Here is a 24,757-nt window from a genome sequence, read left to right as displayed (position 1 = left end):
GATCAGTGCTCCGAGACCACTTTTCAGGCCTAAGCTATACAAAGATTGTGTACTGGTAAATCCACTCTGATTACAGGTATGACCTTCTAGCTAAATGCTTTTGCCACTAGAACTCCTAGACTACTAACACCACAATAATATTCTTTAAGAACAGAGATTTGAGTTAATCCAAATTAAGTTTTGGATGGTTAAGCATGGTTTTAAGGAATTCTGTTAAATTGTATTAGCTCATTAAATCAATCATCTTTTATTATCACAGATTATCATCTTTCCTACTATACCTACTTTATTATGGAGATGTAAGTACATCTGCTTCATTAGGAAAAATATACTACTGCTTTAATCAGTCAGCATTGCTTTGATTGAAGTTATTAAAATGGTTCAGACTTCATGGTGAAGCCACACACACACGTATACACACACAAACTTTATAGAGCACTAAAAATAATAGTCAATTTTTACTCTCTTGTTTGTTAGGAAGCAAAATTTGGTGTACAGTATATTGTCTGTAAACATTTCAAGTGTGTACACAGAAATAGTCAGGGAGGATCAGCTGAGTAACATTCAGAAATGCCCACAAATCTGGGCAGGCTTTAACAAATGCTGAAAATGCAATAGCAGGTACTTCGACCTGACTCAAAACCCAGGTTCTGCCTCACTTCCTGTGTCAGACATTATTTTGGGTTTTCTGATAAACCACCCTAGAGTAACTTCCCATGGCTTCTAGAACAGAATAATGAAAAAAAAAATTAAAAATTGTTATAAGGAACCTACAGAGACCATCTACTCAAACTTTCTGCTCATGGCAGTTATAGCAGGTACATCAGAGCCTTGTCTGGTAAAGCTGTAACATAAACTGACACATTCTGCAGCCTCTCAGGGAAATCTGTTCCACTCCCTAATCCTTATCTTTGTGAGATGTTCCTTATACCTTTTTTTTAATATATCAAGAAAGCATCTGGAATTTATTTTTTTTTTAACTAAGTGTCCAGAATTTCTGGATGTGGATTTACTGGTAAATTAAAACGGTGTTACCAATTGAAACTGAATTGGATGACTGACTGAGGGGCATGGGAAAAGTCCCTACCTGGATATTGCCAAATGCACAGCAGATCTGAGACAACTGTGTCCAACTTAAAAATAGGAAAAGTCTGGTATTACCTCTCTTCTAGCTGGTTACAGACTGTGTTTGATTTATTTACTAACTGAATCCCTGGAGCACTTCCAATGTGCCTATTAGAAAAAACGGTGCTGCTAATTTTGTTCTCTTCAAATTATCTTTGTTGATTTACCTCCCACTTGTGCAGTTTTGCTGTAGCTGGTGGACAGAGGCCCATTCATACCACTTCCATATTCTCCTTTAAAGTAGCGATACAGGAGTATTTTCCTTAAAGTGTTGCCCTTTAAGAGAAAGATTAAAAGCTCTTTAACATAGATACATAATTTATTAGGTCTTTCTATTGTAATTAGTAAGCATACAAATAATAAAGTAGTCCAGAAAGCAAACATCTAATGATCTTATCTAACAAATGTCATGGGGAGAATTCTAAAATAGTGTTGGATAAACTTCCTTTGAAGTTTCTTTTAGCCTTATTGATTATAAATCAAATACCTCCATCTCAGTAATTTTTACTGGCAATCTGTAGGATGTGTATATTGAAACAAATTCTACAAAGAGTCAATGCTATGTACTCTGTGTCCTGCCCTGCCATGGCACTACTTTCTTCCTATTTCTGTAGCTGAGTAGCACCACTCCCTTTTCTCTGATGTCAGGTAACCCAGCTGATCATCGGAAAGAAGCCATATCACAGGAAATATTAAAACACATATGACATTTGATAGAATAGCTTAAAAAGCAATCTTTGTGTCTTCTTGTTCCTTTACTTCCAAAACCACAACCAGTCAAAATTTGCATACAGCTCTCAGAAGATCTTCCCCTTCATTTTGCTATCATCTGCAACACAAGACACATTAAGAGTGGGGGTACCGATTACTTGGCATTTTTATTTTGCCTTCAGCCTCCTGGAAACACCTGCAACACTCAGCTTTACAGGTGCAGTAGGTGACACAACAACTGTAAGTGTATGTGTAATCTAAGATTTTATTAAGAAAAAAGTATGGCAAGGCCTCTGATGATAACCAGAGAAAGGGAAAAACTACTAATTTAAACAGCTTGGCAATAAAACAGGATGACTTCTTCCTTACCTTTACTGACTACTGGTTTTAATGAAAAACAGTTATCTAAAAATATATGCACTGGGAGCAGTATCTAGCACTGCCCAGCTCAACAGAGCCTGCACATGAGTAGAGCAGTCAACTTCTCAAGCAAAACGTCTCTGTGGCTACCACAGGCAACAAGGAGTGTGGAAGGCAAGTCTCAGATACACTTCAAAAAGCACTACTCATAGTCCCACTTCTCTGTTAACTTAGCAGCATTTCCAAGAGTGACCACATGCCACAGTGGGGCTTCACTGCTTCACCTCAAGGACAATGGACTTGTCCATCTCAAACAAGTGCTAGAGTGCAGTGTTCTGTATGGGTAGCCAGACAACACAAACGAGCCATTCATTCCTAGTTCTCATATTTTGATGTTTTCATTTGATAATAGTTTATACAGAGTTCCCTGAAACAGCCAAGGGAAGTACAAGGCCTATGGTAAAATATCAAAAGCCCTAAGAACAAGCAAAATAAAAAGCATCATCTACACATCTGTGGTGCCAGGGAATGTATTAGGTGGGTTTTTCAGCTGAGCTTAAGACAGTATGTTCTATGTTATAGAGGAAGACAACCAGAAGCATCTGAGGATCTCACACAGAGACAGATTCCTTCCTAGCTTAGCCTGTGGGGGAGTTCAACTTACATGCATGGACAAGGTACACTAACAAAGCTCGTAAGAGATTTTTAGAGATGGCTAAGTGCACCAGCTCCTCCTGCTCAACATCCTGTGTCTAGCTGTGACCTAATTCCAGTATCTCAAGAGGAAAGTGAACCTTATTTTTCACATCTCCTGAAGAAGCCAAACATTACTCAAGTTCCCACCAACACTGAGGAACATAAACTAAAAACCAGGATTAAGGTACCTTTTCAAACTCTCTCAGGCATATATGTATATGTGTGTATATATATGTATATATATATATATTTAGTTAGTTTCTCACAGAATCGTAAAATCGTAACAAAAATCAGATCACAGAGCACAGAAACCCTTCCTAAGTTCCAGACTCAGACCTGATACAGAATGGGCACTGCATTGAGACAAGATCTTATAATCAGAAAAGCTGGCATTTGCCATACCATTTGATTAACCACTCAGCTTGAGGCCACATCCTCAACCAGCAATCGATGCAGTCAGTTGATGACTAACAGAGCACCATTGGTAAATTATATAAACAGTCACAGTGCAGTCACGGGAATAAACACCAAAAGCCATCTATATATAGTAAAGAATAATATCAGTGGTCACAAGCTTTATTATTCAATCAAAACAGCCTTTATTTTATCAGGAAGAACATTTAAGACCATGATACAGCCTTCGACTAATAAACTGAGTGATTTAGCACTTGGGTCTTATTGCCTGGAAATGATTAACTGTTGGTACATCTTAGATCTTCTTCCTGACTTGCTACCTTCAAAGACAGAAGGAGGTGCAGTGATATAAAGAGGTTTCTCCAGCTGTTTATGGAAAGGAGAATCCTGTTCCACTCATATCCAAATATGGCACAGACTTCTCTACTTGTCCCAAAGAGTAATTATTAGGATTCTTGCTCTAACTCCATCTCTCAGACTTCCACAAAACCAGAAGCTAAAGTTCTCAGAAGTTAAAGTTCTCAGAAGCTAAAGTGTCAGAAGTCAAGGACACCGTGTTTACTTCTGCTTTGCCTGAAAGCTGTGCCAAAAGTGCACCCTCCGACTCAGCCCACGTATTTGCAAGCTCAGGATCTTCACCCCCTTTCTGATGACCTCAGGCAGCCACACAGCTTCCCCAAGTCTTGCGAAATTAGCTGCCACTACAAAGAATGAGAAGAGCCCAGGAGTATGAACTGGAGCTGAGCAGTGAGCAAATGCTCCAATGATGTATCAGAAATATCACCTCCAGCACATAACTGTGTGAGACATCATGCTAGAAAATGCTGGAAAGACCGGCTCTTAGGAAAGGTGCCAATCCTGCTGCTGTAGGTATCTGAGTATGCTTTTAAGGGAATGCCAGAAAACATAGTTAAGGACAGCCTTGTCATGTGTACGAGACAAAACGCAGCCAGGGCAAGTGAGACAGCCATGTCACTGATGTCCTTGTAAACAATTTCCTAACTTAGTACAGCTTCAAAATTAATACTGCCTAAAAACAACTGATCCCAGCAGTGGCATGAATGAGCAGTTTACAGCCACTATTACTGCCACATTACTGAAGCAGAGTTCAAAAATAAAAGAACACTAGGCAGCACAGAGATATCTCCCTCGACTACGTTTCTACACATGGCAGAAGTCCCGACCTTTCAAGCTGCATCTCTCCCTGGCTGGTGACAATACACTTTCTTTTATACCTCTTCTTGGGGTATGGAAGTGGCATGTAAACATCACTCAGCTGACTGCAATCCTTCTATAATGGCTAGAACATTGTATAGCTTTGAAAAAAACACAATGAAACATAACAGTCTTATTGTTAGCCATGAATACCACTGTATTGTCTAACAGAAGCTAGGATAAAGACTGAGGACACAAGAAAGCAACAGCTGGTTATTGTTGTTGCAGTTTTAAATAGCTAGGGATGGACAGACTAAAGTTTCCAATAAGGAAAAATTATTCCAACTGCAACATGTAGACACAAACAAGTTACATTTTCTCGGTCCATGTTTCATTATATTAGTTGGTCTTCAAACTCAAGTGTCTTAGTACAATGGTTTTCCTTCTCTGAGTCTGGATAGGCAGGTTTCACCTAAGGACGGGGTGTTCCATGTGGAGAAGCAAGGAAGGAGAGAAGGACGTGGCTTATTGTGGATACCTACCATCAGCACCAGCTCGCTGCATAACAATGTCAAAAATTATTTGTCCTGTCTTATATAACTTTGCACACTTCTTAAGGAATTGGTGTGATATTTATGATGTTCAGAAGGCTGAACTAGGTGATCTGGTTTTCACTCTACATTAAAATAACAAAGTGGAAGCACTCAGATTATCAGTGATAATGCAAATAGGCAGCCATGTCCAACAAATATTCCTACGCTACAGTGGATTGTGCTGTGAATAAACTGCAGCATTTGTCCAGAAGGATGCATGGAATTTAGGCATGTTAAATCTTCAGAATCGAATAACTCACAGCCAAGTATAAAAGACAAGCTGGCTGGGATCTCTGGTCTACTAGTATAGGTTTTCAGAAAGTTTGGAACAGAAAAAAATTCCCAGAGAACTTTTACTGATATCAAAACCCACTGTAGTGAGTCAATTCTGGAAAAAACAAAGGAATGGCTGATTTTGAGCTCCTTAATACAAAATTAAAGTAAGCTACCATAAACCAATGGCAGTTACAATACTGGCATCATGTTGTAACAATTGCCTCAATACGGATTTAAGAAAAATAGACCCTCTCAAGCTTCTGAAGATTATCTTCTGGTTTTACCTGAACACATTTGTATATAATTGTATATATATTTTCTTTTGCCATTAGTGTTTAATTAGAGCTGTGTAGTTTAGTTTTCAATCCAGCCAAGTCTCTCTCTTTTTCTCTCTCTCCTTCCCTACCTGGGTGGGAGGGGACTGAGAGTGTTGTTGTCACCCCTGAGTCAAACGGTGACACAAATAATGAAAATATCACTCTGGTACAGTTTGATAAATTGATGGGGTGTCACAATCCTGTAAGGCAAATTTTTTAATGAAGAAACTCCACAAGGGTATTTATCAAATTGCTTAATAGCTATGTGACTGACAGAATTCAATGTGCAATTTAAAGCAGTAAATCATAAATGAGTGGATGGGGTTCTAACAGGCAACCTCATGGAATACTTAACTTTCTGCCTTTTTTTTTTTTTCCTCAGTGAAATGGAAGAATACAGAAAATAATTCTTAATTGTGTTTAGAAAGGACACAAGAAGAAAAGAGTATGAGGTCAAGTCACTGATAACAATTTAGGCATAATTTATTAAACTGACTTGAAGAAAACAATGTGAGCCTCATTATGTCATGTCCAAACCTCTGTAGGTCTAGTTACAGAGATAATAAAATGCAGGCCACCACCAAATGGGGGACTCTTCTAGGAGGCCATGGCTCTGGGGAAGCATGGAAACTCTTTGAGAAAAAACAGTGGAATGACAAGTCCCAAAATCACATGATTCTGGAAAGGGTAACAAGATTATGTAGGATTCATTAGACTATCTTACTTCTCCACATACAGGGGCATCTTACTGTAAGAATACTGCATCCTAAGTTAGTGACCACAATTTAAGAAGAATGCTGACAAATTGGATTAGGTTTGGAAAAGCTCCATGAGAGTGATTGGAGAATAAAACATGCATTCTCATCAGAAATTTAAGGCTTTCAATCTACTGAGCTTATCAGTCTAAACGTGAACTATATGAACTCTGTTTCTGACTATCTACATGAGAAATCTGATAATGGATTACTTCAGACTACAAGATAAAGGTGTAAGACACACTGATGAGAAGCTAAGACAGCTAGAAAAGAGGTGTAGAGGCAGCTGGGTTATTCGGTTTGTGGGTTATGAATTTTATATTTATTTCATGTAACAGTAACAGCATTTAGCTATTGGAACAGCTTAAGAAGCAGTGTGATAGTCTCTATTGCTTGCAGTTACTAAATCATTACTAGATGGCTTCTCTGACAGAAACTATTTGAAGATCTTGTGGTCTACATTAGAAGAACAAGCTGGGTGACAAAAATATGCCAACTCACGTAATCCCTGAAGACATCACACCACCTTTTCCTGTAGTAAATACAGATGAGGTTAGAAGCCTGGCTTTCTATGAAGGCTGCTGAAAGAATACACTTCTACATGTTTCTTCTCATCATTTATAAATGAAGTTTTATTCTGCTTGGTCTGAGTGTCTGCTTCTGGACGACTTTTTTTTTGTTGTTTTCCACCCATTTTCAAACTATTTCGTTCCCTTATTTCCCTTGGAGACAAACCATGGCAGGAGAAATATCTTTGTGCAAGTGGCTTCTGTGAAGGTACCATGCATGGAAGTTTTATAATACATTAAATTATGATTCAACTTGCTCTTGAAACTTAAGGTGGTACAGACATCATCTTATATCCAAATGGATCGACTGAGACACACAGCTACCACATGCATAGTGTCGCACATGTGCGAGCTTGAAAGAGAGCCCCAAACTCAATTCCTACTGTATCCACAAAGTGGAAATTTCTGTCTTCATGATGCCAGCAATTTCCACGGGGCTCACAAGCTGGGGGAGGTCGTTTATTTTGCGGGGCTACTCGTTCTTTCAAAATGAGCTTTTTCCTGGTTTTGATCTTTTTGCAAGATGTTTTCATAGCCAACTGATAGTTGAAATGGATACATTTTCACCAATAAAACATGACACCCACCAGCAGAGTTATTTGCACACTGGGGCACTTATTCACCCCAGGGAAAAAGCACTTTCAAACATGAGGCTGGGTCCAGCTGGTGTCCAGCTCCACTTCCACTACAAACAGTGGGAGATTTGCCAGCAACTTCAGTAGGAGAAGCAGCAGACACACACTTTGCCTGGCAAAAGTTTTTATACAACTCTAAAGAGAAAAAAAAGAAAAATATGCACCAGACTTGATGACACAGTTCTCCTAGGAGAGTAGAACTGGCCACCCACACCTCCCAGCTGTCTCTCATTAGGCAGAGACGCCCCGCATTTTAAAATGTGCCATTGTCCAACCCTACTCGAATCTGGTATTAATCCCACTTGTCTTAATACCAATTGCCTACACCACAAATGCTAACTGATAAACCTTAGGTTGTAACTAGTGCAGAGATTCATTAACAGGTTCAGGTAAGACAAAGAACCACAAGCATGACCCTTCTCTAAAAACAAACTGCAATGGTTTAAAAAAGTAGTTATTTTTTTTAGCAGTTTTAAAATTCTTCTTTCCTTTGCAGTTCCAGATTCCATAGAAAGCTGTAAACCTAGGTACCAAAATATTGCAGAACAAATGCTATTGCCAGTCTATTTTCAATATGGGTAGAGAAAAGAATACTAGACACATTGCAAGAAAACCAGATGAAGCCTGAAAACACTCAGGAAAGAGCCATACTAAAAGAAAGATCTTTTTTGGCAGTATTTCTAGAAAGCGTCTCCACTATAAATGCAGGAGAGAAAAAATTGTTTGGATTAGTGAAAACCTCAGTATTTGGGCATTCAGACTTAGACTGAGAAGAAAACATCTTAAGATTACAGTTTTATTTAGTATGTTACAAAATTTTACTATTCGTAGAATCATAGAATGGTTTGGGTTGGAAGGGACCTTAAAGATCATCTAGTTCCAAGCCAGTTGCATGGGGACACCTCCCACTGGATCAGGTTGCTCAGGGCCCCATTCAACCTGCCCTTGAACACTTCCAGGGAGAGGGCATCGACCATTTCCCGGGGCAACGTGTTCCAGTGTCTCACCACCCTCAGACTATAGAACTTCTTCTTAATGTCTAACCTAAACCTCCTCTCAGTTTTGATCCATTACCCTCTGTCCTCTCATTACAAGCCCTTGTCAACAGTCCCTCCCCAGCTTTCCTGTAGGCCTCTTCAGGTACTGGAAGGCTGATAAAAGGTCTCCCTGGAGCCTTCTCTTCTCCAGGCTGAACAGCACCAACTCTCTCAGCCTGTCCGTGTGGGAGAGGAGCTCCATCCCTCGGATCATCCTCGTGGCCCTTCTCTGGACTTCCTCCATGTATTCCAAGTCCTTCTTATGTTGGGGACTCCAGAATTGGACACAGTACTCCAGGTGCGGTCTCACAAAAGCTGGGTAAAGGGGGATAATCACCTCCCTTGACCTGCTGGCCAAGCTTCTTTTCATGCAGTCCAGGACACATTTGGCTTTCTGGGCTGCAAGTGCACATGGCCGGCTCATGTTGGCTTCCTTGTCCACTATCCCTCCCAAGTCCTTCTCCTCCCGACTGTTTTCGATCCATTCTCCCCACAGACTGTATCTGTGCTTGGGATTGCCCCAACCCAGGTGCAGGACCTGGGTTCCACTTGGCCTGGTTGAACTTCATGCAGTTTGCATAAGCTCACTTCTCATGCCTATCAAGGTCCCTCTGGGTGGCATCCCTTCCCTCCAGTGTGTCAACCTCACCACACACTTTGGTGTTGTTGGTAAACTTGCTGAGGGTGCACTCCATCCCACTGTCCATATCACCAACAACAGTGTTAAATAGCACTGTTCCAAGTACCAACCCTTGGGACCACCACTCGTCACGTCTCCATCTGGACATAGAGCCGTTGATCAGCATTCCATGAGTCCGACCATCCACCCAGTTCCTTACCAATGAGTGGCCCATCCACTGAATCCGTACTGTTACAGTTTGGATATCAGGATGTCGTGTGGGACAGTGTCAAACGCATTGCACAGGTCCAGGTAGATGACGTCAGTTGCTCTTCTCTTGTCCACCAATGCCACGACCCCATTGCAGAAGGCCACCAAATCAGTCAATCAGGTTTTGCCCTTGGTGAAGCCATGCTGGCTGTCACCAATCACCCCTTTCACCCTCTTCACGTGCCTTAGAAGAGTTTTCATCAGGATCAGTTCCATGATCTTGCTGGGCACAGAGGCAAGACTGACTGGTCTAAAGTTCTCTTAGTCTTTCTCTTTTCCCTTCTTGAAAATGAGAGTTATGTTTCCTCTCTTCCAGTCAGTGGGGATTCTCCAGACTGCCAAGACTTCTCAAATATGATGGACAGAGGCTTTGCAATTTTGTTGGCCAGTTCCTTCAGGAGCCATGGATGAATCCCATCAGGTTCCATAGACTTGTGCACCTTCAGGTCCTTCAGATGGTCACGAACCTGCTCTCTCCTACAGCTCTCTCCTTTTCACAGTCCATGCCTTTGCCTTCTCGAACTTGGATGGTGTGACGAGAGCCTTTGCCAGTGAAGACTGAGGCAAAGTAGTCATTGAGTACCTAAGCTTTTGCTATGGCCTGCATGGCCAGGTTTCCAGTTTTGTTCTGAAGCAGGCCCACAGTTTCCGTCATCTTCCTCTTATTGCTGACATACCTGTAGAAAACTTGTTATTCTTAACATCTCTGGCCAGGTCAAACCCTGTCTGTGCTTTGGCCTTCCCTACCCAATTCCTCGCATCTCTGACAGCTTGTCTGTCTGTCCTCCCCCCAGGACACCTGGCCCTGCTTCCACTCTTGGTCTACCTTGATTTTACATTTAACTGTGTCCAAAAGCTCCTTGCTCATCCATACAGGCCTCATGGCTCTCCTGCCTGACTGCCTCTTAATTGGGACACATAGCTCCTAGGCATGGAGGAAGTGATCCTTGAACATGGACCAGCTTTCCTGGGCCCCCCTTCCCTCCAGGGCTTTATCCCACAGTACCCTACCAAGCAGAAGAGACCAAATCTTGATTGTCTTGACATCAAGGATAGTGAACTCGCTTCTCTGCTTCCTCACTGCCCTAAGGATCCTGAATTCGACCATGTCATGGTCACTACAGTCTAGTCTCCCATTAAGCCTTACATCATCAACCAACCTGTGTCTTCAGTTGGTGAGAACAAGGTCCAGCAAAGAACCTTTTCTTGGTTCCTCTATCATTTGGAGGAGAAAGTTGCCATCAATGCACTCGAGGAACTTCCTGGATTGCTGGTGCTTTGCTGTGTTTTCCCTCCAGCAAACATTCCCCATGAGGACCAGGGCCTGTGAGCATGAGCCTGCTCCTGTCTGCTGTAGAGGCTTCATCCACTTGGCCATCCTGATATGGTGGCCTGTAGCAAAATCCCACTATGACATCTCCTGCCTCTGTCTTCCCTTTAACTCTGACCAATCAAGTTTCAGTTGATTCCTCCTTCATTCCCAGGCAGAGCTCCACAGTCTCCAGCTGGTCATTGATGTAGAGGACAACACTCTCTCCTCTTCTGCCCTGCCTGTCCCATAAAACATTACAAATCTCCATTTTTTGATCCTAATGTAAGATCTCTGCATATCACAGAATCACAGAATAGTCATGGTTGGAAAGGACCTCTGGAATCACTGAGTCCAACTATAAAAAACCAAAACAAAAGCAAAGAAACAAACAAAACCGAAGGAAGCAAACCACAACAACCAAAACAAACAAACAAAAATCGACAAACCAACCAAACAAAAAGCACCAAAAACCACACAAAACTCCACAAAACCACACCCAAAAAACCCCACAACACACAACCTACAATCTTGGCCATTAGAGCATTCCCTGAAGTTCCTCATCTACACATTTCTTGAATACCTCCAAGGATGGTGATGCCACCACCTCCCTGGGCAGGCTGTTCCAGTACCTGATCACTCTTTCAGTAGAGAAATTCTTCCTAATAGCCAGTCTAAACCTCCCCTGCTGCAATTTCAGGCCATTTCCTCTGGTCCTGTCATTATTTACTTGGGAGAAGAGGCCAATACCCACCTCCCTACAACCTCCTTTTAGGTAGTTGTAGAGGGCAGAGGTCTCCCCTCCTGTAGAACAGGACTTGATTGTGGGTATGTATTATTAAGATCCCTCACTTGTCCTGTTGTCCATTTGGTTACATGTTTTCACCTGTAGTCATAAATTGTGCACTTACAAATCAGATCACATTTGCACCTTTGTAATTATGCCTTTAAACTTTCTCCAGCACAAGACAAAGTGTGTAGAGATGCACAATAACTCAAGTTCTCCACCACTACAAGAAAACAGTGTAAGATTTGATCACAATTACCCAGAAGTACTTACCATCAATACTGTAGAAAAAGACCAGACCTGAAAAGCATCATTTTCAAAGACTTTAAAACTATCTAACTCTTATGCTGCAGGGGGTAAACTTTCAAAGTGGTGCATGGGGAGTTATGCACACAAATCCTATTATTTGTTAACTGGATTTCTGTGTGGGACTCCCCATGCTCTGCAAGCCAAATTTACCTCTAGGTGTCCTAATGTGAATATTTACCAAAACAGACACTTAATTTCCAGATGCATACTTATGAGCACTACTGTGCTTTGACGTTTTAAGAGTAATTTCAAACAGGTAGCTAGGGAAAAATAACTAAAGTGGCCAGAGAGTATTTTCATCACATTGGTCTGTTTCACCACGCTGCAATTATGTTGAACTTCAAAGCCAAAGCATTACAGATACCTGATTTACTAGATAAGGGAAGCACTGCAGATGAACTGCCTGTCCCATTTTGAGTTAGACAGGCTAGGATCTTCATTTGTTGGCTGAAGATGTTCAAAGTGGCTCAGAAGGCACTTCTGCATTTCAGTTTTTACTAGTGCCTTTTTACCCACCACCAGCTCCACTGATTTCTTGACTTTGTCCTTGTCTACTTGTAAGGACTGATGAAGACACTTCTGAAATTCAGAATTTGCTCCAAGGCATTCCATGTACCCATGTCACTGCTTATATTTGAGGGAACGTGTGTGTATTTTCTAAGCCAGGTTATCAGGATTATTTTGCAATCCAAGTTACCAGACCTCTGGAACTTTTTCAGTGGATTTTTCATGAGTTCTGGGTTGTACCAATATAAAATGGGTACTTCACGGTTTGGGATTTCACTGTGGAACTGTCACCTGACTCACCACTTTGATTGCCAGAGGTGGTAAATCCCAAGTAAATATTAAACAACCTCCTCTGAGAGATGTGCTGATACTGCATGCTAAGAGGATCTCAGAACCTTTCTACTGACTGTTAGCAAGGGGTCTAGGACAATTGTCCGCCGCCAGCTGGACAATTCTACACTGCTCACTCTCTGCCAGGACAAATGTGCATGGATCACCAGGTGGCACTCATTCAGCACTGTGACCAGAACCTTCAGGAGCAGGTGTCTCTGCTCATGGTGCTCTGATTTTGACAAGGAAACTGGTAAACAGAGGGGAGTTCAAGTGTATGAGTCACACAATTTGCAACACGTGGTGCTAGGCTGGTAAATCTCACACCTTCATTGTACTTGGTCATCAGGGGTGTCCACCTGGCTCTGCAACTGTTTTCAGTTTTCCCGCTATTAGATAAAGGCAACTCAATCAAATGTGAGATATTTTCTAAAAGTTAATGTCAAACAAATGCAGTTGAAAACATGAAACCACAGTTTTTAAAAGTGATGTTAAACAAATGCATTTATTTAACATCCCAGTCATATTAAACAAATGCAATTATAAAACAACATAAATAATTTTCTAAAAGTAATGTTAAACGCAGTTTTGAAACATCAAAACACAGTCTTTAAACGTGATGTTCAGGACTGCCATCTGAAACGAGCTGTTTGTAATATTTTGACTGAGTTTCTTTTATCTCCTTGTGAATTTTTCATTTCTCACATTCGACTGAGTCGTCTTTATCTCCTCACAAGATAACCTTGGTTCAGACCCTCAGTTAGGTCATGGTATCTCAACTCCCATTAATGGCATTAGTAAGTGAGCAGGCTAAGCACCTATCTGGGTGTATTCAGACTATATCCTGGCTTTTACCCACTGTTTCACAAAACCAGAACAATCTAGTGTTGGAGTTGGTCTTTCCTGGCCTATATGAAGCTCTTATAACAGAGCGTCTCTTTTGAACGACAAACAGACGTTCCGATCTTTGAAAGCATCTTTTACTAAAAAAACCTCTCTGTTTTCAATGCAGTTCTCAATCTTCCCTTTTGAATTAGAGGCCAATATTAGCTTTCTACTCTTGCAGTCTAAGACTTCAGCAGTTCAGACAAATAAATCTAATAACATCCTCTGAAGAGTGCCATGAAAATAATTCTGACTTTGCATAACACTGCAGCAGAAGTTTCATGAACTGTTTCCATTACTCAAAGTTGTTAAGAGAGTACCATTTTGTTTTTAATAACTTTCAGAGGTATATTAGCTATCATGCCAGAGATCAACAGCTTCTTAGCTGTCAAGTTACTTTAGGAGCAACAGCAATTTCTAAATAATAAGTTTCACAAGATCAGAAAGAAGTTCTCTTCTAGGTTAAACAGAAAAAATGTATGCTGAACTGAAGCCATGCTAGAGCTAGTTGAAAAAAGTACCAAAATTTGTTGAAATTAAATCAGCTGTTCAAAGGTATAAACAAAAGTGAGACAAAGCCTCATTTTCATGTGGCTGTCTCAGCTTTCCAAATTCACACTGCTAAAAACCAGATTCACGTTTATGTAAAATTTAATATGCAAGCTGTTCAGCCATAATATTAAATCGCCCCCTTATATTTAATATTTGCTAAAATTGCTGAGTTAGTTATGTCACAGATTAGATTGCTGCACATGTGCAGTAGCTGTTTCCTCATAATATATTTCTGTATACATTCATTATGAAACTGTTGTCATTATAATGCCTAAATTTCTATTGCTTCCAAGAAGACATATATTACCACTGAAATGTTCCTACATGCACAGCATGTAACTATGGAAATACAATGTCATGTGCTTCTTTAGAGCTCTTAAGTACAGCATGGATTGACAGTGAACCTGGATAAAACCTGTTCCAGAGTTCCAATGACTGCAATTTTTCTACTGTGTTTCAAGAGTGCTGATACCCCCATTAATGACACCTCTCTGATAAATGCCATGCAACGTCCCAACATTAGGGCTCAATGGCATTATGAAAACCATGATTAACTTTACAGTTCCAATAACTGGAAATTAGCCTGTAGGCCAGACAGCCAGTGCTTTGAACGAATACAAAACAAAACCCACCAGTGGTTTCAGGGGCTACATAATTCACAGCTCAGGCTATTCCAATTATCAGTAAAATGCTCAGATCTGAATGCAGCGTTGCTGCCGCACTTTGTGGATCTTTGTGAGACTTTGTTAAAAGGTTGAACAGGGAGGGAAATAGTATAGATGACCTTAGTGCCCTAAGTTAGATCAACAGCAGAGTTTCATCTGAAGGTCCGTGTGTACTATGGGTTGCCATCTCCCAGAAGGCTCAAAGAAGTGCTAGGAGTACACACAGGTGTGGAAAAACTGGTGTGAAAGACTGAGATGGCTCGTCTTGGAAAAGGGATTAAAAGATGTGACAGCAGTACAGAAAAGCATAAACAGTGAAAGGATTTGGGGATCAGAAATTCCTGCTTCCTCTCCCACCTCAGAGGGCCTTTCATGGAATGCAAAGATAGTAATGAAAAGGTGACTAAAAAGTCACTGAGTCCAAGAAATCAGCAAGACTCAGAGATGATTTGGGCATCTCTATAGACAAAAAGCAAAGCCAGTCACAATAGCAAATGTTAAAAAAAAACAACTATGGGAAAGAAGACAAAATCTCATGCTTTAGGAACCACAGATTTATGATCTTACTGTTAAGGATTATCCCAAGACTTGAGAAAGAATAGAAAACTTCAATTCTGCCTACAGTGGGGATCCTTAGGCCTTCTTCTGAAGCATCTGGTGATGGCCACACAGAGAGACAGCACTCTAATCCTCTGGTCTGATCCTCTTTGGCAACCCACATGTGTTCAAAAGACAACATGAAGTGTACCAAGTCTATTTGTATTGGCTCCAAAACCGGGTGAAGTGCAATGCAGATTCAAAAGGAAAGTTGTTTTTATTAAACTTCTGATGAGAAGACACCCAGAGCAGAGTACTGCAGAGACCCAAAGGAGCAGCTGGAGCTCTACACTTAACAGGCAAAAAGTAGAATTGCCATGCAAGAGAGTACACTACCAAATTCCTCACATGGAAAAGATCTACTGGTTCATATAAAAATGATGGCAGGTAGAAGCACTTCAGCTTTTGAATGACAGCTTAGAAGCTCTAGGCTCCCTTCTTCAGTCAGGCATTCTGCTGGAGTTGACCTAGGTACTGATGCTCACTTGCTCAGCGAGGTAACTACACAGACTTGTCCTCCTGCCTCCCACAGATGACTTCTGGTTTTGTACTAACAAAGTCCAAAATACCCCATCCTCTAAGACACTAAAGAATGCCTTTGCATGGCAGTGACAGCCACGGCATCAGACTTCTCAGTTCTGATGACAGCCCACGAACACCAGATCCCTTATTTAGTCCCTAAATAACACTTCCCAGAATGTCACCATTATTTAGTTCTTTTGATTAATTACAACTTTGCAATTACTTTGTTACATAGATTGGTTTCCTATACATATTAAGAGCCTTTCTGTCTCCCTGTGAGTCCACGTTATGATAAAATGGCTTTTTGACTGCTAAGGATTGAGTGTCACTTTCGCAGACACCTCTGCCAACGTACTTAATGTCCTTCTTCAGGCTTAAAATTTACTATACGTAGAAACAAATATTGGCATTCTAGCTGTGGCGCCCAGAGCTGTTGAGACTCAGCCAAAAGCTTGACAGATTTATACCGCGCAATAGGGACGATGCAGAATACTGGGAGAGGATCTGGACTTTGTCTCTCCTGCTTTGCTGTCTTCCATCCTTTTTTTTTTTTTTGGCCTCTCTGAATTTGCCTTCTTCCTCCCTGTCCCCTGGCTGTACCAATGGCACACTATAATACATGTAACACTTGATTTGTAGCTTCTTGCTCTCAATAACTCTGGTAATCATCACAGAATCATAGAATCTTAGCGTTGGAAGGGACCTCGAAAGATCATCTAGGTCCCCCATCATGTCTCCTTCTTTGGTAAAACTGCTCTGGAGGAGACTAGAAAAGGGCAAAGAAGCATTTGGTTAAAAGCTGAGCCTGATCCTCCTCCACACTCAAATCACTAACCTGAACATTCAGGAAAAAACATACCTAATGATTCATTATAACAAAAGCACTAAAATTGACAAAACAAACCATGATGAAGGAAAATTATGTCAAAAAAAGGACAGGGCAAACTTAAGATGGAAGTAGGCTGGCAGGTGAAAAAAGTTCCAAGCACAGCATTCAGTTTTACAGAGAATTTTCCTCAGGCTTTGGTATATGCAGAAAAGCACCTCAGACAACAGGAAAAAAATAATTCCAGAAGAGAAAAAAATCTTCAGTTAACATGTATTCTGCAGAGCAATAAGAAGACAGGGAAGGAAGGAGTATAAATTCTGGAGTCTAATCCTGGAGCACCCTCAACTACAAGAGAAGTCAAATGCAACTGAATATACTGAATACCTGAGGGAGGACCTAAATGAAATTGTGCTATTTTAAACTTCACATTGCGATGATTCTTTGGTGGTAAAGTAGAAACTTTAATCTGGGATTTCCTAGCTTCAAAGCCTCTAATGTTCTCAGCAAGAGACTTAGGTTTCATTTGAACAGGTCTGGGTAACAGACATATTCAGAGTGGCAAATGCTTTTCATATTGCTTTCACTAGCAGAATGCAGAGGCTCAAATGGCTAATTAAATACAAAATCCTATTTAAAAAAAACAAAACAAACAAACAAAAAAAGCCAGAGGCAGTGTCTTTTAAAAAAACCCTGATGTTTAAGGCAGACTAAATTGAGTCAGTATCTGGCAACGTGCGTGCTCTGACCTGTGTGAAAAGGCAGCCTGGGGTACCGTGTACAGGCTAGACAGTTACCATGGACACCGCACTGCTTTAGGTGTAGAAGCTAAACATTACAAACAACTTTGCAGCATTAGGCTACTGGCCTCATAAAAACACTGCAAAATAACAATGAATTCCGAGATAACCATTATGATCTGCCTCTTGACATGCGAATATAAATCTTACCTCATAAAGCAGAAGACAAAGGCAGGATTCAGAGGAAATGGCCAGATATTGCAGGCCCCAATTTACAGTCTGCTCCTGAAAGATGCTATTTACCTCAGCTCACACTGACAAGAATGGGACCTGCAGGTAGGCAGCTTGTCTCAGAATACTGTCCTCCTGCCTAAACTTTTACCTAAATTAGGACTCGACTCTTGAGACAGCACAACAGTCAACAGATGATATAGCCGGAGTTAACTCAAACTCAATTACAAAAAGCTTCTCCTTTTAAAGTTTCCCTTTAACAGCCCAAGTTACTCTGTAAATATCTACCACAGGGCTTATGGTATCACGCATGCTGACTTTATTTCACCTGAAATGTTTTACTGTATTCCCACATCCTTCAAAGATCACTGGGCATTGTGGGGAGATGCTAAATGTGTCTGTTGGGCAGTCAGCTGCACACCTACTGAATGCCTTTGGAAGCTGAAGGCTACACCACTGCGAGCCCATCTCTTGGCCTAAATACTGCTCCACCTGGCAGATAGACACTCTGAATAAAAAAACAACATCTGCTTCACACAAATGCATCTAATAGTGGCAAAGGATATTCACCCCTGTCCACCACACTCTCTGATCTATTGATCCAACAGTCAATATTTTTTCAGACAGTGAATGCATCTGTTTCCTCCTTCACCTAGAGAAAAGGCTCACAGAAAATCCCTTGAGATGCTTTTTACTGCTTTTGTTATTAAATTATGCATAAAAGCAGCTCAGGTGCATGTGAGGCTAATGTTACGTTTCAGGGGATGAAAAAAAAACAACATCAGAAAGAGATTTATGATAATAGAAACTATTCCACAACTAGGAGACTCACAAAAATCAAATGTAGTTCTCATAGCTGGCTCTTACATCACTAATTAAGATGCTTCTACAACATGATTGCAGATGTATTTATTGCAAAGCTATAATGGTCAAACTCCCATATGGCACAACCACTGAACAAAAATGTGCTGGAACATCTACTCGTTACAAGCTAAGAAGCAAGCACAGAAGTTGGAGCTGATCTCTGAGGCAGGTACGTGTGCCTGTCGGGTGCATTCAGCTGAACACAGATGTGCATGTTTCATAACCAAGTTACATGTATGTATCCCCTCCAACTTTTAGCACACCTAACAGAGGGACGTGGACTCCTTCCATGCTTTGTCAAACATTTTTGGCAGTGGGTTAGTCTTCACTACGCACTCAAAGTTTTTGCTAGCACAGAACCATCTTCCAAGACTTTGTGGCGCACACTGTACAAATGCAGAAGAGGCACAAGTGAAAACTAAACTCTTTTCATCCAAATGACCAATATCCTAGATCTGCATCACAAGACACCATTTTTTTTTTTAATATCAGCCTTTCTTTGTGCCCATAATTACAAGAAGGAACCATATAAATCACATACATTCCAAAGTAATTGATTCTATCTATGAGCTAAGTATACAGATTTGAAGTAACACAGCGTCAAGGGGCCACTTTGCTTATCAAGAGCAGCTTGGGTGCTTAGGTCCCCACATAAACAGAGGTATTAGCAAAAAATAATCCTTCGTTTTATCTAAGCTCTCCCCATCAACACTTGTACTACGACTACCTTAAGTTTTGTAACAGTGAGGAGCAGGTGCAGTGACTGAGAAACCTCTAAACCAGTGAAGACCAGTTTCAGCAGGGTTGGGAAACTTCCTGCTTGTTAGGACTGACCCTTTTATGCTGCTCAGTTAACAAAAACGTAAGGAATCCAGACACCAACCCTCAGTGAACACAAAGCAGGCAATACTAGCAGCAAGGATACAAGGAAAGCACGGCTGGAGTGATCCCATCATGGCTCTAATATAATTAGAAAACTTTCCACTGGATTTAATGGGATTTGGATCAGGTGCAAAGGAAGCCACCTTACATTTCCCTGATCTGTTGATCCTGTCAGCACAACAGAGCAATCTACCTCCAAGTACCCATTTTTGCAGGTCTGCACTCCACAAAGGATGCAACACCCCCTCCAAATCCACACACAAGCAACCTTCATAGTCACAAGTCAATTTGATTCTTAATACATTAATGAGAAGAATTCATACAGAAGGTAAGAAAAGGAAGCAAAGAACTAAATATATTTTTTTAACTGGGTATTTTCCCTTCTAGCAATATGCCTGGGTATTTTAAGTAAATAACCATCCAAAAGAAGCCTATAAGTTGCTAGAGCTATAATTACAATATTAATCTTAGCATCCAGACAGAGGGAAAGCAAGGAACTGAAAATTGACATTGAAGCCTCACATGTAACAGAAGCTATGCCTCATGTCCAAAACCATTGCTAACACTGTATGAGCTATAAGAAGCACCACCTGATTTTTCTGGATTGTGCCTGTGCCACAGTTCAACATCAAAGCCAGTATTTTTAAAATATTTAATTACGTGCAACATGGGATGAGATTTATCGCTTTTCCTTGCCTTTCTAATGAAGAGATTAGGTAGATTTACAGCTATACATAAACTCCTTGGTGTTTTCCTAGAGAAAGAATCCCACTCCTCCTCATTTAAAAGCTGCTAGCTTTGCTGTAGGTGGTAATTATGTTGAGGGTGAACTGCTGTGGTTTCTGTCTGGCAATACGCAGCACTGGCACACGCAATCCCCACGCTGTCTGGAAGCAGCATTACATCAAACCATCCAAGGGCTTACACAACCAGCTACAGCCCTTTTAAATCTGGCAGTTCAGTTGCTTGCTATGTGCACTTCTGCTTCTCAGACATCAGCTTCATCGTTTTTATCACACATGCATCTGGGCTCCTTTAAAAGTAACATTTGGAAGATTTGACCTTTAACTGAACTTAAAATCTTATCAAGAAAAAAAAACACACAGCAAACAACTGCACAATTTTAGCACTAAATCTGAACTCAAGTCATGGGAGCCTGTGGATGCATCCACGGAATGCTATGGAGCAGCAGCTCAGAAAACACTGCAGGAGACAGCACCAGAAAGGGAAACTACACAATGCTGCTAGTGAAATTAGTTAATTAGTCAATCTGGAGCTAGCCTAGGGATTCCTAATGCAGGGCAGCAGGGCAGCATGGCACAGGATAAGCAGGCACATCCCATAGTTAAATCTAAAGAGCTACGGGGCAGGTTCTTAATTAAATGCAGTTCTGCCAGGATTCCTGCATCAAAATTAAAAATCACTGAGAAATCTCAAATCAAACACAGCATTCAAATTCACGTCTCCAGCTGTCGGGAAGCCATGTCACGTTACACGAAGACCTGCACATAAGTAGTTTCCCCTGAAATCAATGGGACTAGACATGAAGCAGGGAACTGTGCAGCCCAGGAACAGCTGCATCTGCCCCAGCATCATAGCTGTGTGCTAAGAATGCAATATCCTAAGCCACAGAATCACTGCATTTTCTACACAATTTGAAAACAAACACGTTGTACTTTAACAAGAAATGCTGTAACTATGTCCTTGGAGGATTGTTGTTCTGTACCAAAGAATTATTTCCCTTCCCTCCCCTTCCCCAGTTCCCTCCCCTATGAATTAGTAAATGAATTTCTGCCACAAACCCTCAAACCATATTCTTCCCAATCAAAGAGTAAAACGATACCCAAGAGAACAAGGCAGCACAGAACCAGTGAGATCCTGCAGACAGCAAGACTGGATGGAAAGCTCCTGCCACTGCCACACACAGATGGGCACAAACGCTCAGAAAGCCTATGGGGGTAAAACAGGACAATACCAGAAAGAGGACTATATCCAAACAACGTGGCTGGAAAATGTTCTCCTGGAACTGGACAGCTGACTCATCTGTGACCAGACCAAAATGGGTGATACACAACAAAAGAAAGAACATGTAATTGAATAAGTAATCATGGATTTTTTGATATTTCTCCCCCCCCCCCCAGCCCTGCACTATGAGTTTGGAAACAATTCCTTAATGGCAGGGTCCATATCATGGGATAACACAGCATATGCATTTATGGGCATATATACTACAATCTGCATATCTTTTCTGGGGAAACGAAGCCTGCATTTTTTTCTTAGGGTCTGCATTTCAGTGTTTCAGCAAATGGGGGATGTAATGTGCACCTGTGAACTCAGCCAGCATACAGATCCAAGAAGATGGGATTCTTGTAATGTTTTTTTGTAAGACGGAGTGCTACAGGGCCTAAATAAAAAGCTTTTCAAAAAGTCATTGCACATAGCATGAGAATAAAGCGCTAGTTCCAGCAGTAGCTGCACAGCCAGTACCCACATTGTCCAACAATCACACAGCTCAAATTGTGACTATGAAAGGACAGACCAAACTGCAGGTGGGATGGAGGGATGGCAGGAGAGTCCGTACCCCAGCACCTCTCCCTCCAATCTCGCTGCTCATCAGTCATGTCACACAGCCTGTTCCTCTGCAAGTAACAACCAGAGGAAGAGAGAAGCTAGAAACACGGGTCCCAGGCAGGGGAAGCAGCTGGCAGGCATCTGTAATTGAATTCCTGGAGGACTTGGTCTATTTTTAAAAATCTCTGTAGGTTGGCTTTAAAAAAAAGAAAACCAACAAAAAAACCCCAAAAAAACCAACAGGTGAACATTCCTGAAACTCGACAGATTTAAAGTTTCATTTCATAGATTTCCGAGTTCCAGCACTGTGTAAAAATTGTGTGGTAGCAGCAAAGCAATCAAAACCAGATCCTAAAACTTTGCACTAGGGAGGGAGAAAACAAAGCATTTTTATCTTTAACTGTGTATTGTCAGGATAAATAACTTTTGTTTTGAAGTACAAACATACAAACCTCTTCTACTGTATCTACACCCTAACCTAGAGATACACTGTTTTTCTACCAACTCCAAAATAAATCAAATTTTATCATTATTATTATTTATGTGCTGTGCTTTTGCAGTGTCTACTAACCCACAGCTCTGGGGGCACACTGATACCTAGAAAAGGAAGCCCCACAAAAACTGTCAAAATATGAAGGTTCTTGTTATGTTCTCTCCGTAAGTTGTATCTAAACACTCAACCAGTCTAACACCATACAAAGCCACGGACAGAGCCATCAGGATTCCTAACTTACTCTCATTCATAAGTGATCTGACCTGCTCGAGTTGTAGTGAGAGCTTTCCACACCATTAAAGCTCCTTTATCTTCTGTAATGCCTGCCAGATGACAACCTGAGTCCTAACATTCAGTCCCCACAGGCTGGGAGAAGAGTGGTTGGTTCCTCTGAGAGGGACCAGGTTGTTCATCTCCAGCTGTCAAGATTCCTGACTCCTCTTACCTGCTTGGGCACTGCCTCTGCTCCTTGGCCATGAGAGGCACGGGCTGGGACCACTTCCTTACCACCCTTCCTCAGATGGATTAGCACTGAATGGTGAAAGGATCCTAAATACAGCTCAGAACAGCTAATGGGAAGCCGGAAAAACCCAAGACTGCTAAAGCTGCACAGAGGAGAAGTTCTGGATTTGCTCACAGCCCAGTCCAGCCTGAGCTATACCCATTTATTCTCTGAGTCGCTGCAGCAACTTAAAACTCTTCTGATTATAATGAGCAGTCACCAACTGCATCACCAACTCATTAAATCAACTTAGCATCCACTCGTTAGCGAACACATTTATATCCTCTGGATTTAAGACTTGCTGGCTAGCAGAAATGTAGCACATGATATTTGTTGGGGTATAATTTGTATGATTTTTGTTCTGAATTGTGTAAAATGGATCCTTATGTAGCTGCAGCATGTCTCCCTCTGTCTTTTGATAGTGCTGCATTATACACAAAAACTGTTACTTTAAAAAAACAGTCAGAAAAAAACAGCCAGGGATCATTTTTCAGCACTCTGCAAGACAGGGTTATGTAACTATACATCACAATGTATATTTAAACATCGGTGTGTTAACTGTGTATATGGAGATGACGTGAAAGAACAGAGGAAGAGAAAAGAAGGGGGGGGGGAAATCACTAATCAGCAGCAAAAAAACCCAACACCCCGTTTTGTGATACTTACTAATAAAAAAGTGACTCAAATGATAACTTCCTCTTGGAAACATAATAAATTGAGGATAACAGAATGTGTATCATATAAAGCGGTATTACTTGCTGAATATTCCCCAAACGCACACGCAGAATTACCTGATCTTATCAACCAACACTGGATTTTGTTGCCAGAGCAGCTTTATAAACGGCTATTTTCTTACTATAGTGGTGTCTGGGGAAATGTTTAAGACAAAAATGTTTAGACTGCCACGCAATCAGACTGCCTGCAAACAGCATATTCAGGCCCTTAGAAGCAGAGAAGATTTAATACAGGTTAAAATTTCCGAGGGTTTGGTTTCTTTGCAGCTCCTGGGCAGCAATATTACTTTATTCGAGGGCAAGACAATGAACATTACCTTCCATCGGAGGAAAGAAGGATGAAATTTCCAACTGCACTTTGGAGAGAAGACGGGGTGAACGTTGCAGGGTGGGAATGGGGGAACTGCTCCTCCGTCTTTTGGCCCCGTGAGGTCAATTTGCTCCCTAATTGCTTAGTAACAAAAAATGGTTGTTTAAACTTCAAGCTGCTCCAGCTCCTCCACTTTTTGCTGTGTTTGGGTTTTTTGGTGTTTTTTTTCTTCCCCCCCCCGCAGTGAGACCACCTTTTTGTACCAAACCGGCTGAAGGGCAGGAGGTTTAGAGCAAGAAGAGCTGCAGGTTGGTACAGACACCCCCGTGTAACCCCGCTAGGGAGGTCTCACCGATTCAGGGACTGATGAGAAGCCCCACCAGGCCACCTGCAGGCACCAAACCCAGCAGGGCGACCACCCTGCAGCCCCCGCAGTCTGGGGAGCCGGGGCAGGAGCAGCCACCAAACGCGTCTCCCTGCTCTTTCCAGCAGCAGGGCCGAGGAGAAGAGAGGGGAGGAGGGATGGCGGGTTGTTCCCGTGGCGCTGCTGCTGGTGGTGCTGGTGGGAGCCAGGTTATATAAGGCTGGGGAGGGGGGAGGTGGGGATGG

General features: G+C 41.5%; 1 protein-coding gene across 1 annotated transcript in view; it reads right to left on the bottom strand.

Moving 5' to 3' along the window:
* The window catches only part of ITPR2 (inositol 1,4,5-trisphosphate receptor, type 2), a gene marked incomplete at its 3' end in the record, with an annotated part of 198,589 nt that overhangs the window by 10,834 nt on the left and 162,998 nt on the right, over positions 1–24,757 (bottom strand). The window contains exon 38 of the mRNA XM_010004160.1: positions 1,293–1,401. Within this exon, the coding sequence (XP_010002462.1) occupies positions 1,293–1,401 (109 nt within the window). The remainder of the gene's footprint in view (positions 1–1,292; positions 1,402–24,757) is intronic.

This window comes from Chaetura pelagica, unplaced genomic scaffold (genome assembly GCF_000747805.2).
Source record: "Chaetura pelagica isolate M959 unplaced genomic scaffold, ChaPel_1.0 scaffold198, whole genome shotgun sequence".
NCBI classification, from domain to species: domain Eukaryota; kingdom Metazoa; phylum Chordata; class Aves; order Apodiformes; family Apodidae; genus Chaetura; species Chaetura pelagica.
The sequence above is the reverse complement of the archived record's forward strand: the minus strand, read 5'-3'. Positions and strand labels throughout refer to the sequence as shown.